The following is a 25,189-nucleotide window of genomic DNA, read 5'->3' on the forward strand; positions in this document are numbered from 1 at the left end:
GGATGTGACCATGAACATGGTTTGGAGGTGGGCTTGGAAGTGCTGGGATAACAGTTGGGCTCAATGTTCTTAAAGCTCTTTTTCAACTTAAATGATTCTGATTCTGTTCCGGGGACAGGGGGCTAGACACCGCTGTGTTTGGGGCGCAGGAGGCCCGAGAGTGCTGTGTTCTGGGGACAGGAGGTCACAGAGCGGTGTGTTCAAGGAACAAGGGACTACACACCGCTATCCTTGGGGGACTGGAGGCCCCAGAGCGCTGTGTTCTGGGGACAGGGGGTCACAGAGCACTGCGTTCGGGGCACAAGCGCCCCAGAGCGCTGCGTTCGGGGCACAGGACGCCTCAGAGCGCTGCGTTCTAGGCAGAAACGGCTCCGGCGCTCGGGGCCGCCCCGTGCGCTCGGCGCAGGCGGTGCCGCTCCCGCAGCGGCCGCCAGAGGGCGCTCCCGCCCCCGCCCGCCTCTTCCTGCCCGGGCGACAGTAGGAGGGGCTCCCAGCGGCCCCCGCGCCTGACGACTACATCTCCCGGCGGGCAGCGCGCCCCAAACGGCCGCCGGGCGCTCGTGACCACCAGGCGACCAATCACGTGCGGCCCGGGGCCTTTACCCGCCCCCGCCCCGCCCCGCGGTGCGTCCGCGATCCGAGCGCTCTAAGATGGCGGCGGTGGAGCCGGTGAGTGCCGCGGTCCCTTCTCCCGCCCGCCTTTCCCTTGCTAGCCTCCCACCGCATCCTGATCCTCTTCCTCCTCGTCGAGACGCCGCTCCGCCGGCCGCGATGGGCGAGGGCGCGGCGGGGCCCCGGGCGGGCGGGCAGGCAGGAGGCGGCTGGCCGGGGAGGCCGGCGAGGAGCGCACGCTCGCAGGGGCCGGGGCGGGGGAGGGGGCGGCGGGCGCTGTGGCTGTGCCGGCACCGCCACCCCCGTGCGGCGGCCGCGGCTGCGGTGGGGCCCGGCAGGAGCGGGGCCCGCGGTCCGGCGGCGCCCATTGTGTGGCGCCCCGCCCGCGGCCCCGGCGGCCGCCCGGCCCGCCCGGCGCATGTGGCGCGGTGGGGGTGGCCATGTTGGTTCCCGCCGCCGCGGCGAGCCGGGCGGCCAGGGGCGGCTCCTCCGGCTGCGGGGAAGGGCCGCGCTCCCGGCGCGCTGTGCCCCGGAGCCCCGGGAGAGGCACCGCGGTGAGCGAGCGCGGGCTCGGTAAGGCACAGACGCGCTGCTGGGGCAGCCGCGACAGCAGCCCCGCTGGTGAGACCCGGCAAACGAAATCGTCTTTGCCAGGTTGTGTCATCTTTTATTCCAGAGGTGTTTGGTTTTTTTCTTTTCAGACTTTTCATGATAATTCAGTACTTCTTTTTTTTTTTTTTCCAGGTGATAAGTTATGTTCATGGTATTATGCTCGGTCTTACAAACGTAGCCCCAGCCCGCACTTCCATAATGAGCTGGAGCAGCTGGAAGTGATCCAAGTACAGTTGTTATTCTAATCCCACATGATTGTGTATCATGAGGAGAGGACAGCAGAAGACTCTGTTAGGGTTACAAGAAAACACAGTTAAAGAGGGCTGGTGTCTTGCTGCTGTGCATACCAGCTGTGGCTAAACAGCCAGTGTGCTGTTTGGGGAGGCTTTGTAACATTTAGACAAAGTGAACAAAGTTTGAAAATCAGTGGTTTTATATAAAGACTAGTTTTGCTCTTTTGTGTTAGGGGCACTGATTTTTCTCTTAATGGTTTTCTTCTGTGGACTGAGCCCCATATTTTTACCTACAAGGAAGAGATTGCCGTGGGTCAGCATTTATAAATTGCATGGCAGCAGTTCTGTACAGGGAGAGTGTAATTTATTAGAAGAGCAAGACAGACTGCCAGCAGCACCTTTCACATGTTCTTCAGCCAGTGCTAAACACTTGTTTTCACATCCAAAAGCCACTCTTTGACTTGTTGCCCACATATCTGAGGATGAAGGCTTCCTCTCAGTGCAGTGCTTTGTGGTGACTGTGGAGCTTAGTAGAAATTGCAATAAATAATTTGCAATACAGCCTTTAGAAATTGAAATTACTCTGAAGGCCTGTGCCTTGTTGCTTTCTTTGCTGTGCTGCTGACACAAAAACTGTCTTTGCATCATTTTCTCCATTAACTCCATCTGCACATTGAGGTAGATGTGCCCTAATGTAGCAGAAAGTAAACAATTGCTTTTGTCGTGCTGTGTCCCAGCAAGATTGATTGCCTAGATCCAGTTAAGCATGAGCAGTTGTGCTGAACCCTTAAAAGCAGAAGATGGGGCAGCACTCACAAGAGTTTAAGTAATTAACTCAATTGTTGAATGTTCTGCTGTAGCTGCAGTGTGTTCACATCCACCAGTCAGCTATCACCTGTGCTTGCTCATTTTCAAATTGAAGTAAATAACAAAGTCTTTGTTTATTGTCCTTGTAGGTGGCTTCCTTCTCCTGCCTAAGCCCAGAGTTACACTTGCATAGTGACTGAGGTCAGAGGTGTTGCAGAAACATTGCGTGCTTTGCAGCTGAGCAATTTAATTGCATGTGTGCTTAGGGATTACCTCTTCCTCATAGGGAGGCCTTTCTGTTGCTCACCTGCAAAATCTGGACCTGGGTTTGTAGACATGGCATCTGTAATGCTTTCCTGGTGGGAGAGTGTGTCTTGGGAAATGAAAATACAACTGAGTATGGGTTGGTTTTTGGTTTTTTTAATACAGGCTTCTACTAAGGTCAGTGATGTTTCTAGTGCTGTGATGGTTTCAAAAGTAGCATACATTGAAAGCCTTCAGAGGCTTGAAAAATGTTTCAGACTGTTAACAAATACAGAAACTTGAGTTGAGAGTTCTGTAGAGAGTCCCATAATAGCTGTCAAAAAAGCAAGATTATTCCATTTAAATACAGACCAATTTCACTGTGGTTTACTTCACCGCTGTAAGGAGGGCATAAGCCTTTGCAACACTGGCAAGTTAGAATTCTCAGTTTTTCTTGTGATGTCTAGGATTTTCTTTTAAAAATATTCAGATTGATTTTTGAGAGCATGCAGATTTGTCACCTGTTAGAGTGCTCATACAGCCTTTGAGGATTAAATATGATCAGGTAAAACCATGCAAAAGTCCACAACAAAACCAGTAGTAATGCTTTAGTAAACAGTAATTTACCCAAGGTGACTTTAAAATATATCTGCACAAAGCCTGTAACTTCTAGGTGCATATGAATCTCATTTCTCATTGTGCAAATTGGAAATGGCATCATGGTTCTTTTGTATTTTTGCTTAATGGCAGTTATTGTCATAAATACAATTATTGTAAATTTAACTCTGCTTTTAAAGCCTACAACAGTGATGTTTCAGCTATCTGTAATTTGAAAAGTGTGTGTTTGAGAAGGTAATCCTACATAGGTGGGAATCAAAACTTATTTAAAAGAAACTGTTATCTCAAGGAGTTACAAGCATAGAGGTACAGGATCTTAAAATTCTGGGAAGTTCATAATAGCTCCTAAAATTCAATGTAGGCTGAAAGGTATTTATTTTGCATTATTTGCAGACAGGTGGCATGTAAGTGTAATTCACCTTCAGACTTGCTCTTGTTGCTGGGTATTCCTGCTGTAGAAGTCAGTGACTTGCTCTGCTTGAAGTCAGTATAGCATTGAACTGCAGTGAACACAGTTGCTTGCTTATTGCATTTTTCTGAAATGATACAGGATAGAGGTACCTTTCATGCTATTTTATAATTGAGGATATTTATCACAAGCTTGTGAATTTTAAGTAGCATATCTGAGTGAGTATGGAACTTCCTCTAAGAGGAGTATGTTGTACATCTTGTAAATTTTGAGATAAACCTTTTTCTGAAAGCAATTTTAAATATTTGTATTTCACATAGCATATAAAATACCAAACTTATTTCAAAGAAGCGCATAAAAATAGCGTATGAAATCAAGCTGTGTTTCATTACTGGTACTACATGCAGGTGTGGAGGTACATGGGAAAGTTTTTGATGGAAAATGTGTCCATTTTGGCAGCTTTCTAAAGATTAGTTTGTTTTGAGGAGATAGAGGGGAGCATTAAATAAGGGATGTTGGTAGAGTGCCTGCATTGTGAAAGAGAAATGCCGACTTTTAATGTCAATTAATGTGACTTGTTCCTCAGCTAAATTGTCTTTCACTTTTGAAATATTCTGTAGTCAAGGTTAAACTTGAGTTTGGAAGCTGTTTATTGTCTTGCAGTAGTCCTCGTTTATTGGAGTTTAAAACCTGTTCCTGTGTAGGGCATTGGTGAAAGGAAGGTGTGAGTGTGTGATGTGCAGATGTGAGTGTGCTGTGACATGACTGCTGTTAGTGGCCTTCACCTGCCAGTTGTCCTTGATTCTGTCTAGTGGATGTAAGGCAGAAATTTTAACTGTTTAAAAGTTGGTTTCTTTTAGTAGAGGTCTGTTTCTCTTGTGCTCTGAACTGTTCATCAGATAACCTGTATGTATGACATCCTTTGCAATCACTGGGCCTACCAGTAGTAAATCCAGTACATTTTATTTGAAGACCTCTTTTGACCATTCATACATTCTACATTAAATTATTTTCTGAAGGTTGAACGTATTGTTAATTTTCAGCGGATATAAAATTCTCTGTTGAACCAGAGGTTCGGTATATTTGTGAAACATGGAGGTCTTTTGTGTAGGAGTGTTTGGGGAGACTAGAGGCTTTTTGTTCTTTGAATCATCTGAACTGTTCTCCCCAGCACTTTTGGGAAGTTTTCTTGTCAGAGTGCTTTAGAAGTGACAGAATGTTCTATGTGGAAGCTCATCCCATGGGTAGATTTGTGTTCAGTAGCAAAGGCAGCAGCAGAGTGCAGGCTGGGGTCAGAGGTGTTAGCGCAAGGGCAACTTGCTTAGGCAGCTGCAAAACCCTCAGAGACACTGAGGTAGTTTGATATTGCTTGTAAACCTGTTTGTTAATGCTAGTTTTGAAGTTGGTGAGTTAAATGGCAAAAATCTGATGGGCATTTTTATGAGTATATAACCCATTTTGCAGAGGTTAACAGGACTATAAAGAGACTCTGTATCTTTTAAGTCTGAGGTGGTATTTCCTAGAAAACCTTTGACCATGGAGGAAGTGTGTGACTTTTTTACTTAGTCTTTTATTCCTGTTCTCCTGTACACATGTTCACTTCTGTTGTAAAGTGAGGGGATGTCACTCAGTTAAAATCCGGTTTCATGCTTGTGTTCTGATAGTGATTGCCTATCTAAAAATCTATGGTGTTCTAAGTAATGATGAATGCAGTTAGGATAGTTGCTCTCTATTATGCCTTGCTGTGTTACGAGTCCTTTCTTTGTCCTGGTGCCTGGAAATCTACTTCACACTTTTAAATTGGTAACAGGTGGCTCTTAGTACCTCTTTTCCAGTTGCTATTCCATGTACTACATATGATTTTTACAACTGTACAGTCATTCCAGAGTTGTGTGTCAAATCATCACTTGATTTGTTTTCTTACAGGATGTAATAAACGCTTTTGGGTGTGCTTAAACTTTTTTTTTTTTGGTCCAGAATGTTTTGAAATAAATAGCTCTTAAATTTTGTGCTTTGGAAATTAACCTAACTGTGGTGTCATAGCAGTTACCCACAAGACACGTAAGCACCAGCAGATAGTAGAAACTGTTTTCCCAAGACATCAGGTAACTTACACATGCAGTTTTCTTCTTTTAGAAGCTCTAAGGAAGAAGGTGAAAACTCCATAAATCACTTACTTTGGTTTAACGCAACAGACTTGGAAAGCCTCTTCCATGAATGAATTCTCTTAGCCTTCACCAAGAGCATGTAATAGTGCCAGGTTGTCCTTTTGGGCAGTAATTGTTGCACACCAACTGGACTTGCTGAACAACTTCTGTAGACAGCTAATGGCATTAATGTGGTCTGGGCAGCATCTGAAAGCCCTTGGTAAAACCTAGTCAAGCTGCTTGTTCTCCTTAATAAACAAACCTGATGAAGCAGTTTTTATTGCAAATGCTTTGTTTCCTGTCCCAGTGACGTGCACGCCTTTCTTTGATATGTTGGTCATTATGTGCTGTGGAGAAAGAGTAAATAACACCAATTAAATTTGCAAGTGTCCGAATCCAAGTAATTGCAGATATACAGAGTCATTAAATGCTGAGTAGGCAGATGTTTCATGGGCTTCTGCAGGCTGATTCCTACATCAAAAACCGTGTGGGTGGTGAAGAAATGTCACTTAATTATGTGCTGTCTTGTGTATGAGAAGTGGGATTGGCCGTGCTTTCCAGTTTATCTGGTAGTACTACCCTATTTTATTACTTTTAAAAGCAGCAAACCCAATGGTTACTTAGTGTATAGAGTCAATTTTAGGCTAAAGAATACATTAGTTATGAGCAATGGTAAAGTATTATGAAGGATTTTAAATAAAGTAGTCCAGAAACTGCAGGTGGACTCAGTCTGACTTTGGTTAATAGTGTTGCAATTGCAGGGTTCCAAGCTGTGGGTTGCTAAAAATGTGGACATTAATTCATGTGATATTTATAGAATAGAATTGTATGGAATTTCTTGTAGAATTTCTTGGGTATCAGGATGTTAAATTGACTTTAAATACCAATTAACAAACTTGGATAGCTTCTATTTGACTAATAACAGGAAGTGCTTTGGTATTACAAGCATTTCATTTTGGTGCTCAGAGCAGTGAGCTAAAGGTTACATGAAAGGAAAGAGGAGTTGATTGTGATTAACCAGCCCAAAATTAAAATGGTTATTTTTCTGTTTTCCTTGATGGCTGTGGGAAACAGAAGGAAGTGGCAATAAGCTGGTTTAGGCTTCTCTCTGAGGCCAGGCAGAAATAATGTTCTTTAATAATAAGTTCTGTGTGTAGGCCTGTAGCTGTCCTTGAATGGGGCAGCCTGGTGTTGAAAAAAGTCTCTTCTGGTGGCATAGCTTTTGAGGGAAATGCACAGTCCTGGGTCAGGGTCATTGTTAGGTGGGCCTTGGAGCTGCGCTGTCGTTCTCTTGTTTTGGACAGGAGCTTGAATAATGCTTAGTCTGAGTTTCATGAATGCCATGTAGCTTTCAGAATATCTGAAGAGACTTGATATTGTGGTGGTTTAAGTAGAATGCATGTGCTGAGTCAGATGTCTTCTGTTTGTCCAAAACCAGAATTTCATGTAGTTGTGTGAAGGATGATGATTATCAGTGTACCAGGCAGGTATTGAGGCTCATTGTATTTTTCTTTTTGTCTGACTGTTCTACCTTAATCCTTTTTAATGTAGTCTTTTGTTAGAAGTTATGAAACAGTTTAGCCCTGCATGTGCTCAGTGGCTTTGTATTGATTCTTCCATTTTATGTAGTTGTGATAATTCTGGAAGAGTGACCAGGGAGACTTTGGGATTAGCTCTTTGTATGTTGAAAGCTAGTTGCTGAGCAAACATGAGATTCCCAACCGAAATTGTTTTTGGAAGATACTCTGCATCTGCATTCAGCAAGAGTGAGTCTGTTTGATGTTAAAATTCCTAGTGTAATAGCATTTGTAAATCAGTTGTGAATATTAGCTGTCACAGCTGCAGAGTATGGTGACTGCAAGCAAGCTTTATCACAAAACCTAGTGCTATTCCAGCACATCAGCAGAATTTTTCTTACTGTATTTGCATGTGTAACTTTTCTGAATTTTCTAGTTAGGAGCCCCTGAAGGAGCCACACTTAAATTTTGTTGTCTATACTTGTTTCTTTGTAGTACAGATAGTGTGAAGGAGGAAGTATTGAAGTGCTTCCTTGGTGAATTACACAGCTTGTGTGCTGTCTGTCTTGAATTGTTCAGTGGGATGGTTTTGTGTGATTAAAGATGAAGGATACCAAAAGTAAGTGGGGGTAACACTAGAAATTCTCTTCCAGATAGTAAGTTCTTCAAATTCTATGGTTGTTTGAAGGTCTGTTTAGCTTTTTTTAATATTACACTGGAGGAGATGTGACAAATTTTTCAACACTGTGCTTCTGTGGGTTTGTTAGTGATGATCCCTTTGGGAGATCCTCAGGAAGCATTTAGTTTTATTTAGAGGAAGGGAATTGTGCTGTTTTACTGTGTAAATCAAAGCACTGGCCAAGTGCTCCTGTTAGATCTCATGTCAGTCTCTTCACTGTGAGTGCAGGTGCATGTGGGTGTTCTGAAATGTCATGAGGTATTTTTCTTGGTGGGTCTTAAACTAGGCATTCTCAATTATTGTCAACCATAAGGGAGTAACTTCCGTGATGTAAAGCGTAATATCATGCTTAACAATGTTAAATATATTGATAATGAAAAGAAAATCCCTGTTAAGACAGATCTTCAGGTGTTATCCAGGAGAGTTTGCCAGCTGGGTGTTTGGAGATAGAACAGTGTTATCACTTCAAATCCACTTTTCAACAGCTTTGATGTGATAAATGTATGTGGAAGTCTGGAGTAAACTGTTCCATTAATTAGATTGCTTAACATTACTTAATTCACTCCTATGTTATTTTTTTCTGTTAAAGCCAGAAAATTTAAATTAATTTTAAAATACTACTCTTATATTGCCACACTTGGAAATGTCTGGAGCCTTTGGGTCTGCTGTACTTGGCCTTTATTTATATTACTGAAGTGCTTTTTCTTTCATGGGGTCAACTGTACAAGCATTTTTGTGTTAGCTCTTGGGAAGGAGCTACAGTTCTCCTGTGTTTCTGTAATATTCCAGCATGGATTGCAGGTTAGGGAGGGATGGTGGTAACTGGCAGGGACACTTGGCCTCACAATAAAGTTTTGTATTCCCTGGTTTGATGGGAAGGCATTAGAATTTCAAATCTGACACAGCGACTTCTCAAACTGAATGACAAGCCTGAGGGGGTTTGCATGCAAAGAGAATATAATTTACTACTTTATGTTAAAGTATATTAAATATTTCTAGAGCTGTCTCTACAAAGTTGTAAAATAACTCTTGAAATCAATCTAATACATACTAAACCAGTAAGTACATTTATTTCAGTTGGAAGTTTGAGAACTGATGTGTGTTCAATCAAATTCTGCTGTTTGGTTCATGATGATATTGCAAATACAAAGATAACTGCACTAGCTTGGCTTCTAGCTGCTTGCAGTAGCTGATTTTAGATCTGAGAATTTTAGTTTTTATCTTCTACTTGTATTAATAGATTTTTTTAAATAACAGAGCCTGTACACTTGTTTCAAATGATGCTCTGTCAGAAGCTGATAAAAATAATTTTCGTTCTGAAGTTGTTATTCTCTGAATTTATTCTAGATGTGCATATTCTAGATAACATAGATTGTGTATTTCTAAAAGAGCTCTCAAAACTATTTCAAAATTAGACAAGTATGTATAGTAAACCATTTTGGAAACAAATTACATAGGAAGCAAATCACTGAACGGCAGAATGCAAATTTCTGAAGTTAGTGCTTATTGTAGGACCTGTTCAGATGTTGAAGAATAAAGGGATACAAATTGTGCTTCCATTATGTGATGTGGGCCCACAATCAAGATAAATTATAGGAACTCTTAGCTTCACCCTTTCTAAAGTAGCTTCAGAAAACTAAATTACTTCAATAAAAGTAAAGAAGGAATGTGTTAATACCTGCTTTCTTCAAACAGGAAACCACTCCCAACCCCCAACCTGCAGAAGAGGAGAAAACCGAGCCAGCACCTAGTCAGGAGGTTGCCAGCCCTGAACAGTATATTAAACATCCACTACAAAACAGGTAAATGGTACAGAAACTGATTGTAGTTTTGCCAGGGATAGAAAAATGCCTGTGGCTTTGCAGCTCTTGTTGACCTTATATTCTATAGCAATATTTTGGGAATTCTCAGGGGGTTTTTTGAAGATTTTTGCAGTGGGGTTGCAGAGTAAGGAGAATCTGATCCTGATGTTAATATTCAGAGTCTTCTTCAGGTAGTGCAGTTACAGAGGCTGAAAGCATTTGCAAGTTTTCAAAATGCAGCCAGGTACTTTGAAAGAGCATGACTTTGCTTTTAGTTGGAGGCAGGCAGAGCTTTTGCTGATTTTGTCTGGTGTATTTTAAGAGGCTGACACTGAGATGAAGCTGCTGCCACTAGAACTGGGAAACCTTGCATTCTGCCTTGTACTTGGGTAAATTAAGGTGCTGGTGGTAAAAACTTGCAGTTAATATTATATTTCAAAGTTAGTGAAATTCAAGCCCTCTTAGAGCTTCAAAAAGACCATCTTGGAAGTCATTTTCTCCCAAGTGAGCTGATGAGTTACTGTGGAATGCTCAGTACTTATTGTTGGCAGGTACCTTTTACCAAGTGATACTTTAGTCTCAGTTTAAGTTTGGAGCAAGTATGGAAAACAGTGCTTCCCTGTAGGGCTATGCTGCATGTATCCCACTTTCCTTGTCTTTTGGCTTCCATATTCCTTCTCTTTCTTCTGAACACCTTGACTAAATTGATGCTAACAGTTCCTTACAAGTGTTAGTGAGGCTATTACTGGAATGGAGTAAACTTTTACAAGGTTTGAAATGTCAGGAAGAGTCTCAAAACAACAGATTTGACACCTAGTGATTTAAAGCTCTCTGCTGAGAAAAGATAAATATAGCCTAGTGCTAACCTGAGTTATTTCAACACTACTGAAATGATCAGAGTGGAAAAAAAACCCAACTGTTTGATTAAATGCCTCATTAGGTGTCCTCTTCCAGCATTTTAAATTGCTGCAGTGATGCTTTTTAGATTCAGAAAGAGCGTTGTTGTGTCAAAGGTTCAATTTTGTCTTGATATTTGTACTCAGATTATTTTTTTCATTCAATCTTGTCTTTATATATGCTACTTTTAAAACTTGAAGCAATCAATTTGTGGGCATTTGAGGTGGTTGCCATTAGTAAGCTTAAAATGCAGCTTGCATTTTAAAATTTATGCTTTCCTAGTATGTGAATGCTTGGGAAGCTTTCATGTCATACATAGCTTTAGAGTGATCTAATTTGCTTATGTAACCTTTACAAGGAAATTACTGGCCAGGGAGCCCAGTTTGAATCGGTGTTGGTTTAGACCATTATCAGTTGTTTGTGGTAGGGGATTGCAGTTTAGCAGTGACAGCAAGGAGAAACATTCTGAAGTTTAGAGTCTTAAAAGAATTCCAAAGCTATTTAAAATATTTACCTAATGGATTAATAAAGTCTGACGCAATTCTTGTAATGAAAGCAAACTGACTTCCATGCTCATAATATATTAAGATTTTGAATTCGTTTGAATATAACAATAGAAATAATTACATTTTTAATATACTTTAATTTCTATATGTTTTTATTTTGTTCTCCTTTAGATGGGCACTCTGGTTTTTTAAAAATGACAAGAGCAAAACTTGGCAAGCAAATCTTCGTCTTATCTCAAAGTTTGATACTGTTGAGGATTTTTGGGCGTAAGTAAAGATTTTTCAATCTGCACGATCATTTTGGGATTTGTTGGCAGCTTATGTCCAAGTCAAAAAACCCATAAGTACTCCATTAACTGCAAATTCTTTAGTGTAATCTGAAATACTTGCAAAATTGAAGATGAAGTCTGTTGAAGAAAATGCAAATGGAGTTCTTCATCCTTTACGTGCGCATTGTCTTGCTGAAGCACTGCAACACTGCTTATATTCATGTGTGTGTAACAGACATGTGGAACATTTAATTTGTGCAGTAGTTATCTCATAGTAACATGGACCTGTAAATTCTGGTGGCCAACTGATTGCCACTTCCATGGCCCCATGTTTCCCTCCTTGATTAAATGGCTCATGTTGCATGTTCAAGAGTGCCTGAATCTGGAGCATGGTAGTTGAGACTCATGCAGATTAATGGCATTCCTGAAAAAAATTTGTTGGAGGTTACAGAAGAAATGACCTTCATTCCAAGTTGAAGGTCTGTGAAAGTGGTTAGGCTCCAACAGCAATAAAAAACCCTGAAGGTGGGCCTGTGCTTTCCAAACACTTGCTTCAATCAAGATTTTTGCCTGCCATAATGCTAAAACACGGAGAAAATGCAAGTGCTGCAACACTGAGAGTGAACAAAAAAGCATTATGTATTTGATCTTAGTGTTTCATGCTACACTGAGTGATGGGGTTCTCATTTTTGCATACTTTTTTTGGATGTGATCCCCATGGAGGGAGATGGGATCAGAATGTAGCAATAGGACCCATCAGTGACCCATTAGCAAAGGCAGGAAAAATGCTTCAGCCTTTTCAGTAACTTTGTTGGTGCAGTCCTGACAGGGAATGGGATTCTGGGCTTGTAACCAGCTTTCCCATTCCTGCAGTGAGGATGACTGCAAACTGTGATTCACTCAGCTGACAGCAGTGGGGTATGTGATGGGCAGCTGAGTTGTTTGAAGTTCACTGCTCAAGTTGGTTAAGGATAAGTTTTTGAGCTTCTATTACCAGGATAGTCTTGGTGGTTAAAAAGTAATCCAGATGTCTGCAGTGAAGGTGTAAAATCAGCCACCAGCAGTTAAGTTACACCTCCTTTGTGGCTGTAGTGGGAAATAGGTGTGTTGCTCTGGGGAGAAAATTTCGGTGTCAAGGTAGACTTGAAAGAGGCAAACTGTTAAATTTGTAACTGGTGTTACAAATTCCTTTGTGTGATATCTCATTGTTAGAACATCATAGTAATCAGTTTTCTTCTTGATGCTGAACTATGCCTCAATATTAGTTGGTCTTAGGCTACAGGTTGCTGTAAAATGTACGGGCCTCTTTCTGAAGTCTGACCTGTTAGGGATGAAAAAAGGCATTTTTTTCCATGTTTGAGGAGGAGATACTATGTACTCCTTTGATTGTTTTTCTGAATTGCACGGTTGTAAATTTAATTCTGAATATACATTTTATTGTCTATCATCTGTTCTTGCCTTTTGAGTCTGTAATTTGAATTATCAGGCCTACAGCATTCATACCTAGGGTACTGTATCAAACAGCAAGGCTGAGCATTTCTCCTAGAAAACTCTAAGCAGTGTGAGTAGCCCTAGAAATAGAAACAATTCTCCTTATTCCATGAATATATTAAATACTCATGGACACAGAACCTCTTGCCATGAAAGCTCAGTGAGTTATGCTCCTAATAACTTTGGACTTCAGTTCTAAACCTTAGAACTAGGTTTAAAAGAAGCATTGGAAATTAGTTTAAAAGCAGTTGTGAGGTTCATATTCCCTTTTGCTGCTTTAAGTCTAGAACATCTTAGTACTGATACTTTTATATTGTTAAAAACACTAAAGAAATAGGGTTGCTTCTGAAATAACTTTATTGCTCCTTAATTTTTGGGCTTTATTTAGTCATGTCTTAAATTCGTTTAAGAATTTTGTACCTTAAAACAATGCTTTGTTTCTAATCCTGCTTTTTTTTCCCCTCCAATAGTTTATACAACCATATCCAGCTCTCTAGTAATTTAATGCCTGGCTGTGACTACTCGCTCTTTAAGGTAGGCTTGCTAACATTTTTTCTTGAGTGAAGGGTGTTGATGGATGGTTTCCTGACTAAGCAAGACACTGTCCAGTTATTTCACTTAAGACATTTAGGAACATGGTTGGGAATGTCATAAAGTTGTTAATTTTTTTGAGGAAATCCCATTGTCTGAAAATCAGGTTATCACGTCTGAAATTGCAAACACTTGCTTAACACACATTAGACATTAGATTTTAATCTGTGACTGTATTAGTCTTCATTTTACATTTGAGATGTTTGTGCAAACAATTAAGTGTAATTTTTTCTAATATAAAAGGTTTTCCAGCTCTGTCACTTGATGTGAAATGAGTTAAAATGTCTGTGGGGGGCAGCAATGTTGCCCCATATTCATTCTGGGTACTGCTAGCCACATCCACAGTACTCCTAATAATTTCTATACTACCAGGTAAATGCTGTATTACTTAAGCATGAAATAGAAGAGTGCACCCAACATGGACAATAAGAACATTCTGTGAAAGTATCCATACTAGTGAATGGGGGAAAGTGTACATGAAATCATGCCTCAGCTCGGGCAGAGATCTCAGCTGGGGATCTAAGTTAAATCCTAACTCTTGGTAGTGCTTCTATCATGCAGCTTCCTTTCTGGATTCCTGCACCTCAGTACTCCCTGAAGTGCTGGTGCCTGGTTCCTCCTTTGCTCATAAAATGTAGCTGCAGCCTGGGGCTCCTCAGCAGTCTGTGTGCTCTGTTTGTGGTGGAGAGGTGCTGCTGCTTGGGTTTGGGAAGGTAATGGTATTCTAGGTGACAGAGAAAGCTTACTAGAATTTTAAGAAGCTATAGGCCCTTCAGAGATTAGGGTATCTATGGATATTGCTTGTATTTTTTGCATCAATTCTGAATTTGTGTTTTAATTAAGTGTGTGTATCTGCTCTGTTTGCTTGTCATCAAGCAGTAATAATTATGTAACTTCATGGAACAGGTATAGAATTGGCAACTGCTTCAGGCTTCCAGGCAATCTCTTACTGCTGTCCTTCAGTTGTGACCTCTTAAGAGGTCCTCTTAAAGGTGATGAAGTGGTTTAAGCTCTGTAGCTGCCAGTGAGGGTGTTATATTTAAAGTGAGATGACACCATTCCATCCTGCATGTTGAACACTTAGTTTTCAGCCATAAGTTTTGGTGGGCAGTTCTTACAGAATTCCTCTGTTCAGACAATTACTTTTTTAATGACTTTCTGAAGTGCAGCATAGCTGGTTGATACAGGAGTAGTAGCTCCTGCTTTGCTGTATCAGCACATACAGAATAATTTAATTCAGTGCAGGGCCCTGGGCAAAATGTGAATCAGATCTTGCTTTGAAAGGGTATCTTGTTTTGTTTTTTTTTTCCTTCTCTCTCCAACAGTAAAAATTCTTATTTTCATCTTGCATGTGAAGGAAGTCATTGAGAGACACTGCCAGAGGTGTCTGTTTCAGTGATATAATCTGTATGCATGAGTGAAGAAGCACTTGGCTGATCTTGGACTGAATGCAAGACATAAAATAAGGACTCCAGATAAAATTAGCAGCTGTGTTCTGGTTTAATGCAGGGCAAAGCAGGTGGTTGTCTTTGCTTGTTGCCTCAGGATTTTTTTAAAATGTAATATGTAGCTAAGACTTTTGCCGGGACTGTGATGCTTCTGTGGAACCAAAAATTCACTAGTGTGCACCTGTTGTTTTGGAAGTTTGATATTGGTGTGAGACAGTATTTCAGGACATTCTGGTATGTGTCTTAAACTGTACACTTCTTTCTTTCCTAACTGTTCCAGTTATCACTAGCCTTTTGGTGGCTCTTGAGGAAAACGAGATGGAGTCTGCTTTAACTTGTGGCCTTTCTTTGCAGGATGGGATTGAGCCCATGTGGGAAGATGAGAAGAACAAGCGAGGAGGCCGATGGCTAATTACACTAAACAAGCAGCAGAGACGAAGTGACCTTGATCGCTTCTGGCTAGAGACAGTAAGCACCAGTGGAGCTGAGGAGCCTTGTGTTTGTGTGAAAATAGATTTAACTGATTTGATGTTTGGCTGCTGTGCTACTCTCACTGCTTGGCAGCAGAGTGTCCTGTAGGGTTTTATTGACAGGCTGGATTTGAATCATATTTTTTCAACAGTGATCTTCATGTGGGTGTATTCTGTCTTAATGCTTCCTTGTAACAGGGAGAGTTCTGTAGGACAGATTAAGCTTTTCCCATGTAATGTACAGAACATTACTGTTGAACTACTATGAAAATACAGTCTTGAGTGCAACTTGCTGGTTCAGTTGATAAAACAATTTGTTTTACAAATACTCTTAAAAATGGAATAGTTTTCAGGTTTTGGCTTTGTTGAACAAGGGACTTTCAGATTTACTTTTTTGTGTATTTATCTTAATGCTGGGATAGGCAGTAATAGCACATTCATCCTGTATATCCACACCATAAAAATACTTTTTTCCATTGCACTTATCTCTTTGGAATAGAATTGAATGGTAAATTCTAGTGTGGATTGCAGTAAATGTATTACAGAAAAATGTGTTGTCTAGGAACTGACTCAGAATAGCCTAAGACAGTCTAGCATGATCTAGGATTTAGGGACATGGATTGCAGACAGGACAATGCACAGCAGTCTTGGCAAATCTCTCATCTTTTGGCCTTGTTGTTGTGAGAGGCAAGGAGTGTTGCACCCCTTTGAAAGGGAGAAAAGGCCTTCAGAATCAAAACAGAGGTGTCCAAAATGTCAGAATTTCAGGATCTTGGTAGTCATTGTAGTTGTGATTTTAAGCATTGAGCATTACAGTACTGGGCAGTGTGACTGCATGTGAGCAAATGAACATCCTGCTGCATGTGCTTGGCCTAATGCATGTGTGAGTCCTGACTGCTGGTAGCCATGGCATATGGCTTGGAAACATGTAGATAGACTGTGCAAACTGAAGGCCAGAGGGCTCTGCTTTTTGCTTAGCAGTGAGCATGGCACAGAGCCTAAATACCCAGGTGACTGTGATAAGTGCCCTGAAACAACCCTGTCACTTCTAATTCCAGTAATTATATACAACCAATTTTGTGCAATAGAAATCAAAGTCTCCCCTTTGGAACAAATTTTTATTATAATATAATAATCTTAACTGTGAACTAAACTTCATTTGAGAAGACTTTTTTTCCCTGTTGTGCAACACTCATGAAAAATGTACCTGAGGAGTGTTTATCGAGCATGGCAGTCATCTTTGCTTGCATGTGAACTAAGACAGTTGGTTGATATTTTGCATGTTTGTGTGTTGTTTGATGTCAGCTATTTATAGCTTGAATGACTCAGTGAGTGTGTGCAGCCTGTTACACCAAATGTTTGGTGTAACATTTAAAGCACGTTTAGTTATACCTGATTTATTCATTAGCAGACTTTGTCCTTTTTGCATTTCCTTGAGTAAGCCAGCCCTTGTGGGTCTGATGGGTACTGGAAGACCTGCTTTGTTTGAGAAGTTGCAAACATGTTGAATTTCCAGATGTTATAAGTGATACCACAAAACTGACATAACTGCGGTGTATTTAATGTACTGTGCAAGTGAAGGAAAAGAGTGCCCATTTGCACATTCAGTGTGCAGAAAGATTGTATTTTTTTTTAATTCAGCATAGCCAGGTGAATCTGTCTCAAGCACAAGAAACCATTAGTTTTGAGTATCAGGATTGCTTATTCTACAAGTTGCAAGCTGAACATTTTAAATACCACTTTCACAGTTAGCATGTTGCATGGAGCTGTGACCTTGCTAGGTCTGATGTTCCTGGCCAATTCCAAGCTTCACTGCTAGAAACCTGGGGGGAAGAATCTTGTATTACTTGTGCACCTGCATTGGTGCATTGTATTAAACCCTGTTCAGGATCACTGATGCCCACTTTACAGTTTATGGAAATGCTGAAGCTTCCTGTGTTGATCAGAAGTAACATTTCATTGGGTGGCATTTACTGTCTGGCTGCAGTGAGATTTACCTCTAAATTGATAGACTTCAGCATGGAAATGAAACCTTATGTACCTGATGTTGTGCAAATAATCCTTGACAGATTCTTTCTAGATAATGGATAGAAACACCTGAAAGTTCAGATTGGTCCACCTGTTTTGTGTCCTGTAGAAAGAAGAATAGAGTGCTTAATTCTTCTCCTATTTTGGATTGGGAAGATGGGGTGGAAGGCAGCACTGTGGAAATGATCAGCTGTGTCAGAACTTGCAGCAGGTGGCGGAGGAGGAGGAATGGAAAATTCAGACTAGAAGGAAGATGCCCTGCTAGAGTGTGTTCACTTGTAATATTTGGAACTTGAAATACTTGGAAGAAGACACTGAAATAAATAGAAAACGATTGTTGTGTGGCAAGTGGCTGTAGGCAGTAAAATGTGTTCCTCGGTCCTTGTGTACGCTGAGTGCTTGCCTACAGAACAGGATTCTGACTCTGAACTGCTTTCTGTTTCGCAGCTGCTGTGCCTTATTGGGGAGTCATTCGATGACTACAGCGATGATGTGTGTGGTGCTGTTGTCAACGTTAGAACTAAGGGTGATAAAATAGCAATATGGACAACTGAATGTGAAAACAGGGATGCTGTTACGCATATAGGGTAAGTAACGTGCTCGCTGCCTCGGCTCTGTGGAGTGGAACCAAGCATGTGAAGCCACTTAGCTTGAGGGAGGAGGCATTTCAGGCAAGTGGAGCCTGTGCAAAGCTGTATCCCAAGCCTAAGGAACTGTGCCAAATTGTCTTCAGTTCTTCGCTTCTAAACTACTGTGGAGGTAGTGCTGCAGTTCAGAGTAGTTACTAACAGATGCCCATGCACAAATCTTGGCAAAAATTCTCATTTCACAACAAGGCATTGTAATTAACAGCTGTAGGTAATGTGCAATCTGTTCCAGCCTGCCAGTTTGTAAAGGTGGGTAGTCAGTAAGAGTAGAGCATTGATACAGTTTTTTTCCAGGAAAGTGATGCTTACAAATAAGATATGAAAGGTGCTGCAAGTCTTAAGCACAGAAGGATGTACACAAATTTGGGGGGGAGCTGTACAGTGAAGTGCTGTGAAACTACAGCACATCCTATGTTTTGCCTCTGTTTTAGTACAGATAAAGTAGTGCTGATGATTTGTGGGTTATTTGACTTGCATGCTGTAGTCTTTAAGTTAAGCAGCAGTAGTTATCTCACGTTGAGTCTGTGCTATGGAAAATGCATGTTGTGCTCTAGTGTGTAGCAAGTATTCCTGACTACACAGTTACTATTTACACAATTATGTGGTTACAATTACTAATTACACAAGTATTTATTGGCTTCTGTAGTACTGATACTTCAGAATAACTTGCTGTTAAATTTGTCATGGTAGGCCATTTACCTTATGCAAACCCATGAAAATACTTATTTTCCTGGCTTAGTGCATCTGTCTTAAGCCAAACATGAACCGTCAGACATAGCAGCTTACTTTTTTCACCACCTGATGACTCTTTTGATACATGGTTTTTTTTGGGCCTTTAGGAATCTGTGTCTGCCTCCTACTAACAATTTAATTATACAGTCATGTTTCCAGGCTTCTGTGATAAGTGTTTAATAACAAACAAGCAAAACTAAGGTATTCATCTTCTGCTACCACAATGTTGCAGTAAAACCTAGTAGGCATCAGACAGCATTTTAGAATGTTAATAACCATTAACTAAGGAGTTGACTCCTTTAGAGAAAGATTTTTGCAAACTGACACAAGTGCCAAGGTAAGTTATGTTGCCTGCTTGCTCCCATGTTACCTTAACTCCAGACAGGAGTGGCCATTAGTGACTTTGATCTCACTCTGTGCTAAGGAGCACTCTGTGTGTGGGTGTGTTTGTGTCTAAGGCAGGTACTGCTGCTTCTTTCTCTGAAGACGTAAGGTCCAAGGTGGTTTTTCTTAAAGCTTCTGTGGGCTAAGGTGCCCATGCCCAGGTCTGGGGATGTCTGCTTTCTGTCAGTAGTTTAAGGAAAGACAGCAACTCTCTGCAGCCACGCTGTGTGGGGTGATTAGAGCTGACTGTTCCAGGGAATTGCTGTTTATCATGGCTTTATCATCTCAGTAGATTTGAACTTGTGAACCATGAGTTCTTCATAGCTGTTCTGTTTCTGTATGTGGAAATACAGCTTTTTGGTTTAATGATACTCACATGAATGCAGTATAGAATCCCTCCATTTTGCATTTATTTAGGCCTCTTACGATTAATTTATTTATTTGAAGAGCTTGTCCTATTATGTGGTAACTCATTTTAAAAAAAATTTACTTGGATTTAGATGCAATACACTAGAAAAATCATATTTCAAGTAATTTATTCATATCTGAGAAATTGTTTCCAAATGGGCAACTCTTTTTTTTTTTAATGGCGTCCAAAGATCTTAAAAGCAGGTGTCCTGATACTAACTCCTTCTTAAGGACTTTGCTTAAACTATTGTTTTATTTCTTTTCCTCTCCAGGAGAGTATACAAGGAAAGATTAGGACTTCCTCCAAAGATAGTGATTGGTTATCAGTCCCATGCAGACACAGCTACTAAGAGCGGCTCCACCACTAAAAATAGGTTTGTTGTTTAAGGCGACACCTTCTGAGTATTCTTTCATAGGAGACTGCGTCAAGCAATCGAGATTGGGAGCTGAACCAAAGCCTCTTCAAAAGCAGAGTGGACTACATTTAAATTTGATTTCCATCTAAATGTTGCTAAGATTTGTGAGAAGTCTCATTCGCCTTTGTCTTCTACTTCTATGTTCAATTTTTCTATTTTGGCCGAAGTAACCGTTACCAATCGGAATTTTAGCACACTTCACCCCCCAAATCCATACGTGTGTTTCTGGCCCACTCTGTAATAGCTTGGTAGAAACATTACTATTGCAAAAAAGTAATTTGTTTATCTACAGTATTCAGAAAAGAAGTTGCATTTCTGTACCTGCAGGAAATTACTCTGTTTTACATTTGCATTGTATGCAGTAAGATTTTGCTGGTTTGGAAAAGAGTATGGTGCATACAGTTTTCTAGCAATTTTTTTATACAGCATCATCTTTGCTGTAACCTCTGCTGATGGCTGCTAGATTAATTTATTTCTTTTCCCTATTTGATAACATTAGTGATATTTTGATTTCAGTTGTTTTTGCTCATGTAACATTTGGTGAAGAATCTGGGAGTATGACAAAGGTGGAATAAACGTGAATTTTGTGCATTCTTTGGTAATTTTTTGGTTTTTTTGTAACATCAGAGCTTTGCAACAGATTTATGCATTTCAGTCAAATCAGTGATCTTTTTGTGTGATTTCCTGAACATAAATGTGGATTTTTTTTTTTTTAATGTAACACCATAATTTACATTCCTTACTAGAAATAGTATGTCTGTTTTTGTATCTTATGCTGTATTTTAACACTTTGTATTACTTAGGTTATTTTGCTTTGGTTAAAATGGCTCAAGTAGAAAAGCGGTCCCATTCATACTAAGACAGTGTACAAAACTGTAAATAAAATGTGTACAGTGAATTGTCTTTTAGACAACTAGATTTGTCCTTTTATTTCTCCATCTCTACAGCAAGTATTTGTACCTCTTGTGACAAGGCAGTCTCTACTGTGGCTTCTATTGTAGTGTCTTCCAAGAAAGATAAAGTCTGGAGCTATAGCCTGTTGAAACTTTTAATAAACCTATTAGATAGCACCCTAAATCAAAGTGGAATTATATCAATGTGGCTACTGTTCTTTCTTAGTGGTTGGTCTAATTTGATCATGGTTTGTGTTGTTTCTCTTTTGACTTCTGTTTTATGCCCAACCAAGAATTTTAAGGGTACACAGAAAGCTGTTCACTGAGTTTCAGATAGGAGCTACAGTAAAAGTGCTTCAGTGAGTGATTCTGCTCTAAGGATATAATGCATAAAGAACGAGTAGAGCATCCCAGAGACATGGCTACAAATGAAAGTATGAGTATCTAGATAGCTTGCTATTACATATGTCTGAGTAGTTGAGGCTTTGTTTCATTGTTTGAAAGTTACTCCAGGGAGCTGTTAGTTTACTTGGAAGTTCACAGGATGGAGGAGAATTTGAGGGTCAAGTTCACTTATTTTGAGCATAAAATGAGAAGCTTGTTCTTTCCACCTCTTAAAGCATGCAGCAAAATCAGTGCTTTATTACTGATTTCTTGCCTTTTTTTTTTTTTTTTTTTTTAGTGTGTGATGTACTTAAAGATCTTGCCGGGGCTGTGGAGCTTTCTTCAGCTAAGTGTCACGGCAGGCGCTTATTGGGGTTTTGATCTTTGTGATAACTGATTAAAGCGAGTTTAGTCACTGGCAGTGAAGCTTCAGTTGCATCTGCCTGATGAAGGCACTCGAGTGTCTGCATGCTGAAATAGACTTGAACACTTTTCTTGCACATTTGTTCAGAAATGTGTCATAAGGAGCATATCAGACTCTGCCAAAAATGTCTGGATCATTATTACAACTGTTTAATAGAAACACTTTGAGTAGACATCTCTATCTAAAGATGCTATTCCTTCAGTATTGGGCATCAGCCAGGAGATCTGTGAATGTGGAGAGAGCTGCCTAGGCTGTTTGTGTGCTGGTTTCTGTGGATTCTCCTGTAACTGGTTGCCTGTCCTGGTTCAGCAGGTGTGAGAGCAAGTCAGGTTTGTTTAATAGGTCCATTGATAGTAGAATAGAGCAGTCCATGCCTGTTTGCAGCTTCAGCTAATCATCAGTAAAGCTTGTGTGCATGGGAACGTGAAGATGAATCAGCCTCCCGAGTGCTGACTGCGTGTGTGTAATTTGGGAGCACGGCAGCCAGGCTCCTGCAGAGGAGTGTCGCTGTAAATGGTGCTAGTGCTGCCCTTTTGTGAAGAGCATTGACATTAACCTGAGTGCTGTTGTGAGAACTACATAGTATTGGATTTGTTCATTGCACTCCAAGACTGACCAGAGTATTACTTAGGGTAGCAGCATTTTGTTCATCTAAAAAAGTGATTGATAGGGGTTTTTTTTGGTATGGCCTCAGGTTTTTGAGGCTGAACCTATTGAAGCAGCCAGCTAACTTGCACTGTAGTATGAAAACTGCAGGCAGGTTGATGTGAGGCTCTCTGCTGCTCACATAACAACTGCTGTATTTTTAGAAGACTTGAGAGGAAATTAGCTGGCATGGTTGCTTTATCAAACATACAGCCTATGCCTTTAATTCATTTTTAGAGGAAGCAAATAACTACAAAACTTGTTTTGTTCAGCTTGCAAATCACTTTGTGCTGCATACTAATGTTCTTCTGATTATAATGGTGTAGTTTGTATTTGTGTGCTGAGGGAGAAAGTGGAGAGCTCTCCATTTTGCCTATTGCTGTAACAGCCACAGGCTCAGGAGAGGACAAAGCAGTAAATGTTGAAGTATCTCCTATTGCTGCAGAATATTCAGTGTCATTAAACTCCCAGCTAAAGGGGAGGCTGTTGTCAGTGTGTTGTTTTAGTAAGCCTGGGAAGACTACAGAGTAATGTTATAAAGCATCTTTTTGGAAGTTGGGGTTATGTGGTGCAAAACCAGAGCAAGGAAAGACAGTAGAAATTGCTGTGCTAGAAGAGCTGTAAGAATGTGCCAAAATACAGCCTGTGAAGATGGGGCAATAGATGAGGAATATGTGTGAATTGTCAGCTTCTGGGTATAACATCAAGTCTTGGACTGTGCAATGCTTTTCATTGTCCCTTCTGTTTGTCCTGCTGCACTGTCACTGTCTTGTCTGTCGAGTTGTCTCTAGCTCAGGAAACTGAACTTCAGTGTTACCCAAATTCTGGAAACTTGGAGTAGTGGCTTTTAGCCAAGCTTGGAGTGAGCTCACAGCTTCCATCCTACCTAATGGAATCCTTTCTTACTAAATTGCTTGGAGAAAGTACTCTGGACTCCATTCTGGGACTCATACTAAATGCAAAAAAAAAAAACCCTCTAAAATTTTGCATTTTAGTCTCTGGAAGTGTCAAGTGTCATCTTCCATGTGATATGTGACCTCCCATGTTTCCAAGAAGCTTAATTTTTCAGTCTTGGCCTGACAGTTTTAAAACTAGCTTTTGAGAAATCCTGTACTTACCAGACAGTTAAGCTTGGTAGTTAAAACAGTAAAACTGTCAGGCTGCCTGGCACTTAACTTTTAGATGACTTTGCCCTCTTGAAAACAGTCAGTGGTTTCTGCAAATTTTTTTTGCTAGTAGTTTCTACTTAGGTCCTAAAATAACTTTTTTTACTGTAGACTTTGTGCCTTTTCCCATTGGGCAAGAAACAGACAAATGGAAATTACATGACTGGGAAGAAAATAGGTATAATTATTTCATTTTGAGGTATTTCATACCTGTCCATCTAAATTCTTTGGAGGGTGGAAGTGCAGAGTGCATTAGCAAGCAGTGTGGAACCAGCGCTGTGGAAGGCACCTGCTGCCCCTCTCCATCATCGCTGCAGAGCTCCAGGAGCTGGTCAATCCCAAAGGCTTAAACAAATGGCTTGGCCATTTTTGGTGTCTTTGTGGGACACCCATCCACTGCAGCTGCTTGAATAGATTTTTCTGTCTTTTAGCTCTTAGGAGTTTTGTATTCTGCCAGAATTTGTTTTCAGGTGTCTGGCTCTGGCACTGCAGCAAAGCCTTTAATAAGCACTTAAATTCCTTCCCCTGTGATAAGAACCACGGTCACTCTTCCTCTTGCCTGGTGGCTGTCTGGCACTTTCCCAAAAGACTATGGGATTCCCTCCTAGCCTTTCTGTTTTTAAATAAAGCAGGTTCTGATGTCCAGAGCTAAATGTGAATTATGGCTGTGCACATGATGGTTGTTGTGCTTCCCAGCATTAACTTGTTATTTTGTGTGATGCCTTAAATGTAAAAACATCCTAGCTGAAGTCTGCCTGTTGTTATCAGTTTGCCTGCAAACCAAACAACTCAGATTTATTTTTTTTTATTCCCTGCTAGTACTGAGCGTGTGACAAGCTTAGCTGTGAATTTGTGGGGCTTATGACTGCGTGGGGTTTATGACTGCCTATGCTTTTCTTGTCTCCATTTTTCTAAATCCTGATGCTTTTCAAGCCTTACTAAAACATGTTTAATAAAGGGAAAAATTACACTGAGTCTAGTCACTGCTTTTTTAGTCACTGTGATACCATGGAGAATTCCAGGTGTTGCTAAACCCAGATAAAGACCGTGTGTGACGACTTTGGCATAATAATCTGCTTATGGGATTTCATTTTTTTATCTCTAGCCATGTAAGTATGATAATAGTGAAAATGATACTTGAAAGTGTGTGTGAATATATCGTATATAAAGCAAAAATTACTCATCTATTTTTTCAAAGTAGAAAACTGTTTTGTTATTTCTAAAAGGTTTCTTTGACTATCTGTAATGAATTATTGGATTTTGCTTACAATAGGTAGTTTAGATCAATCTTTTTTCCTATGTTGTGCCTATTATTGTTATCAAAGAGTTGGAGCCAGCCTCCTAGGTTAGGTTTGGCATTCTTTGAAGTAAAGCTAGTTTTTGAGCCTTATCTTCCTCCATATGTACAGGGTAGTTTATCCTAGTGCATCTCACCCTGAGCCGTACAAATACGCAGAAAGTATAATGGGAAATTGGAAGGTACTACTTTATTTCTGTAGTTTGAATGAAAATAAAGTTTCTGAGGAACTCATGTCTCAGCTTCTTGACTCTCTATGGGATGTAGAGAAATGCATCTCAAACATACCTGAGTGTGGAACTGCTTTGAAGCCTGGTGGCAGCTCGTGTGTCCTGCAGCTCACCCACACATCAGCCTTGTGCAAAACGGAGCTGGTGTTAACAGCGGTGGTTGCAACACTGTAACACTGATTGC

The 25,189-nt window shown here is 40.6% G+C and overlaps 1 protein-coding gene across 1 annotated transcript; it reads left to right on the top strand.

Moving 5' to 3' along the window:
* The first annotated feature begins 517 nt into the window (after window positions 1–517).
* Window positions 518–20,557, top strand: EIF4E (eukaryotic translation initiation factor 4E). Its single transcript, XM_064711035.1, has 7 exons — window positions 518–669; window positions 9,573–9,679; window positions 11,254–11,349; window positions 13,313–13,376; window positions 15,236–15,349; window positions 17,827–17,966; window positions 19,823–20,557. Exons 1-7 carry the CDS (start codon window positions 652–654, stop codon window positions 19,935–19,937), a joined length of 654 nt encoding a protein of 217 aa, XP_064567105.1. The 5' UTR covers window positions 518–651; the 3' UTR covers window positions 19,938–20,557.
* Window positions 20,558–25,189: the final 4,632 nt, after the last annotated feature.

Source organism: Zonotrichia leucophrys, chromosome 4 (assembly GCF_028769735.1).
Source record: "Zonotrichia leucophrys gambelii isolate GWCS_2022_RI chromosome 4, RI_Zleu_2.0, whole genome shotgun sequence".
NCBI classification, from domain to species: domain Eukaryota; kingdom Metazoa; phylum Chordata; class Aves; order Passeriformes; family Passerellidae; genus Zonotrichia; species Zonotrichia leucophrys.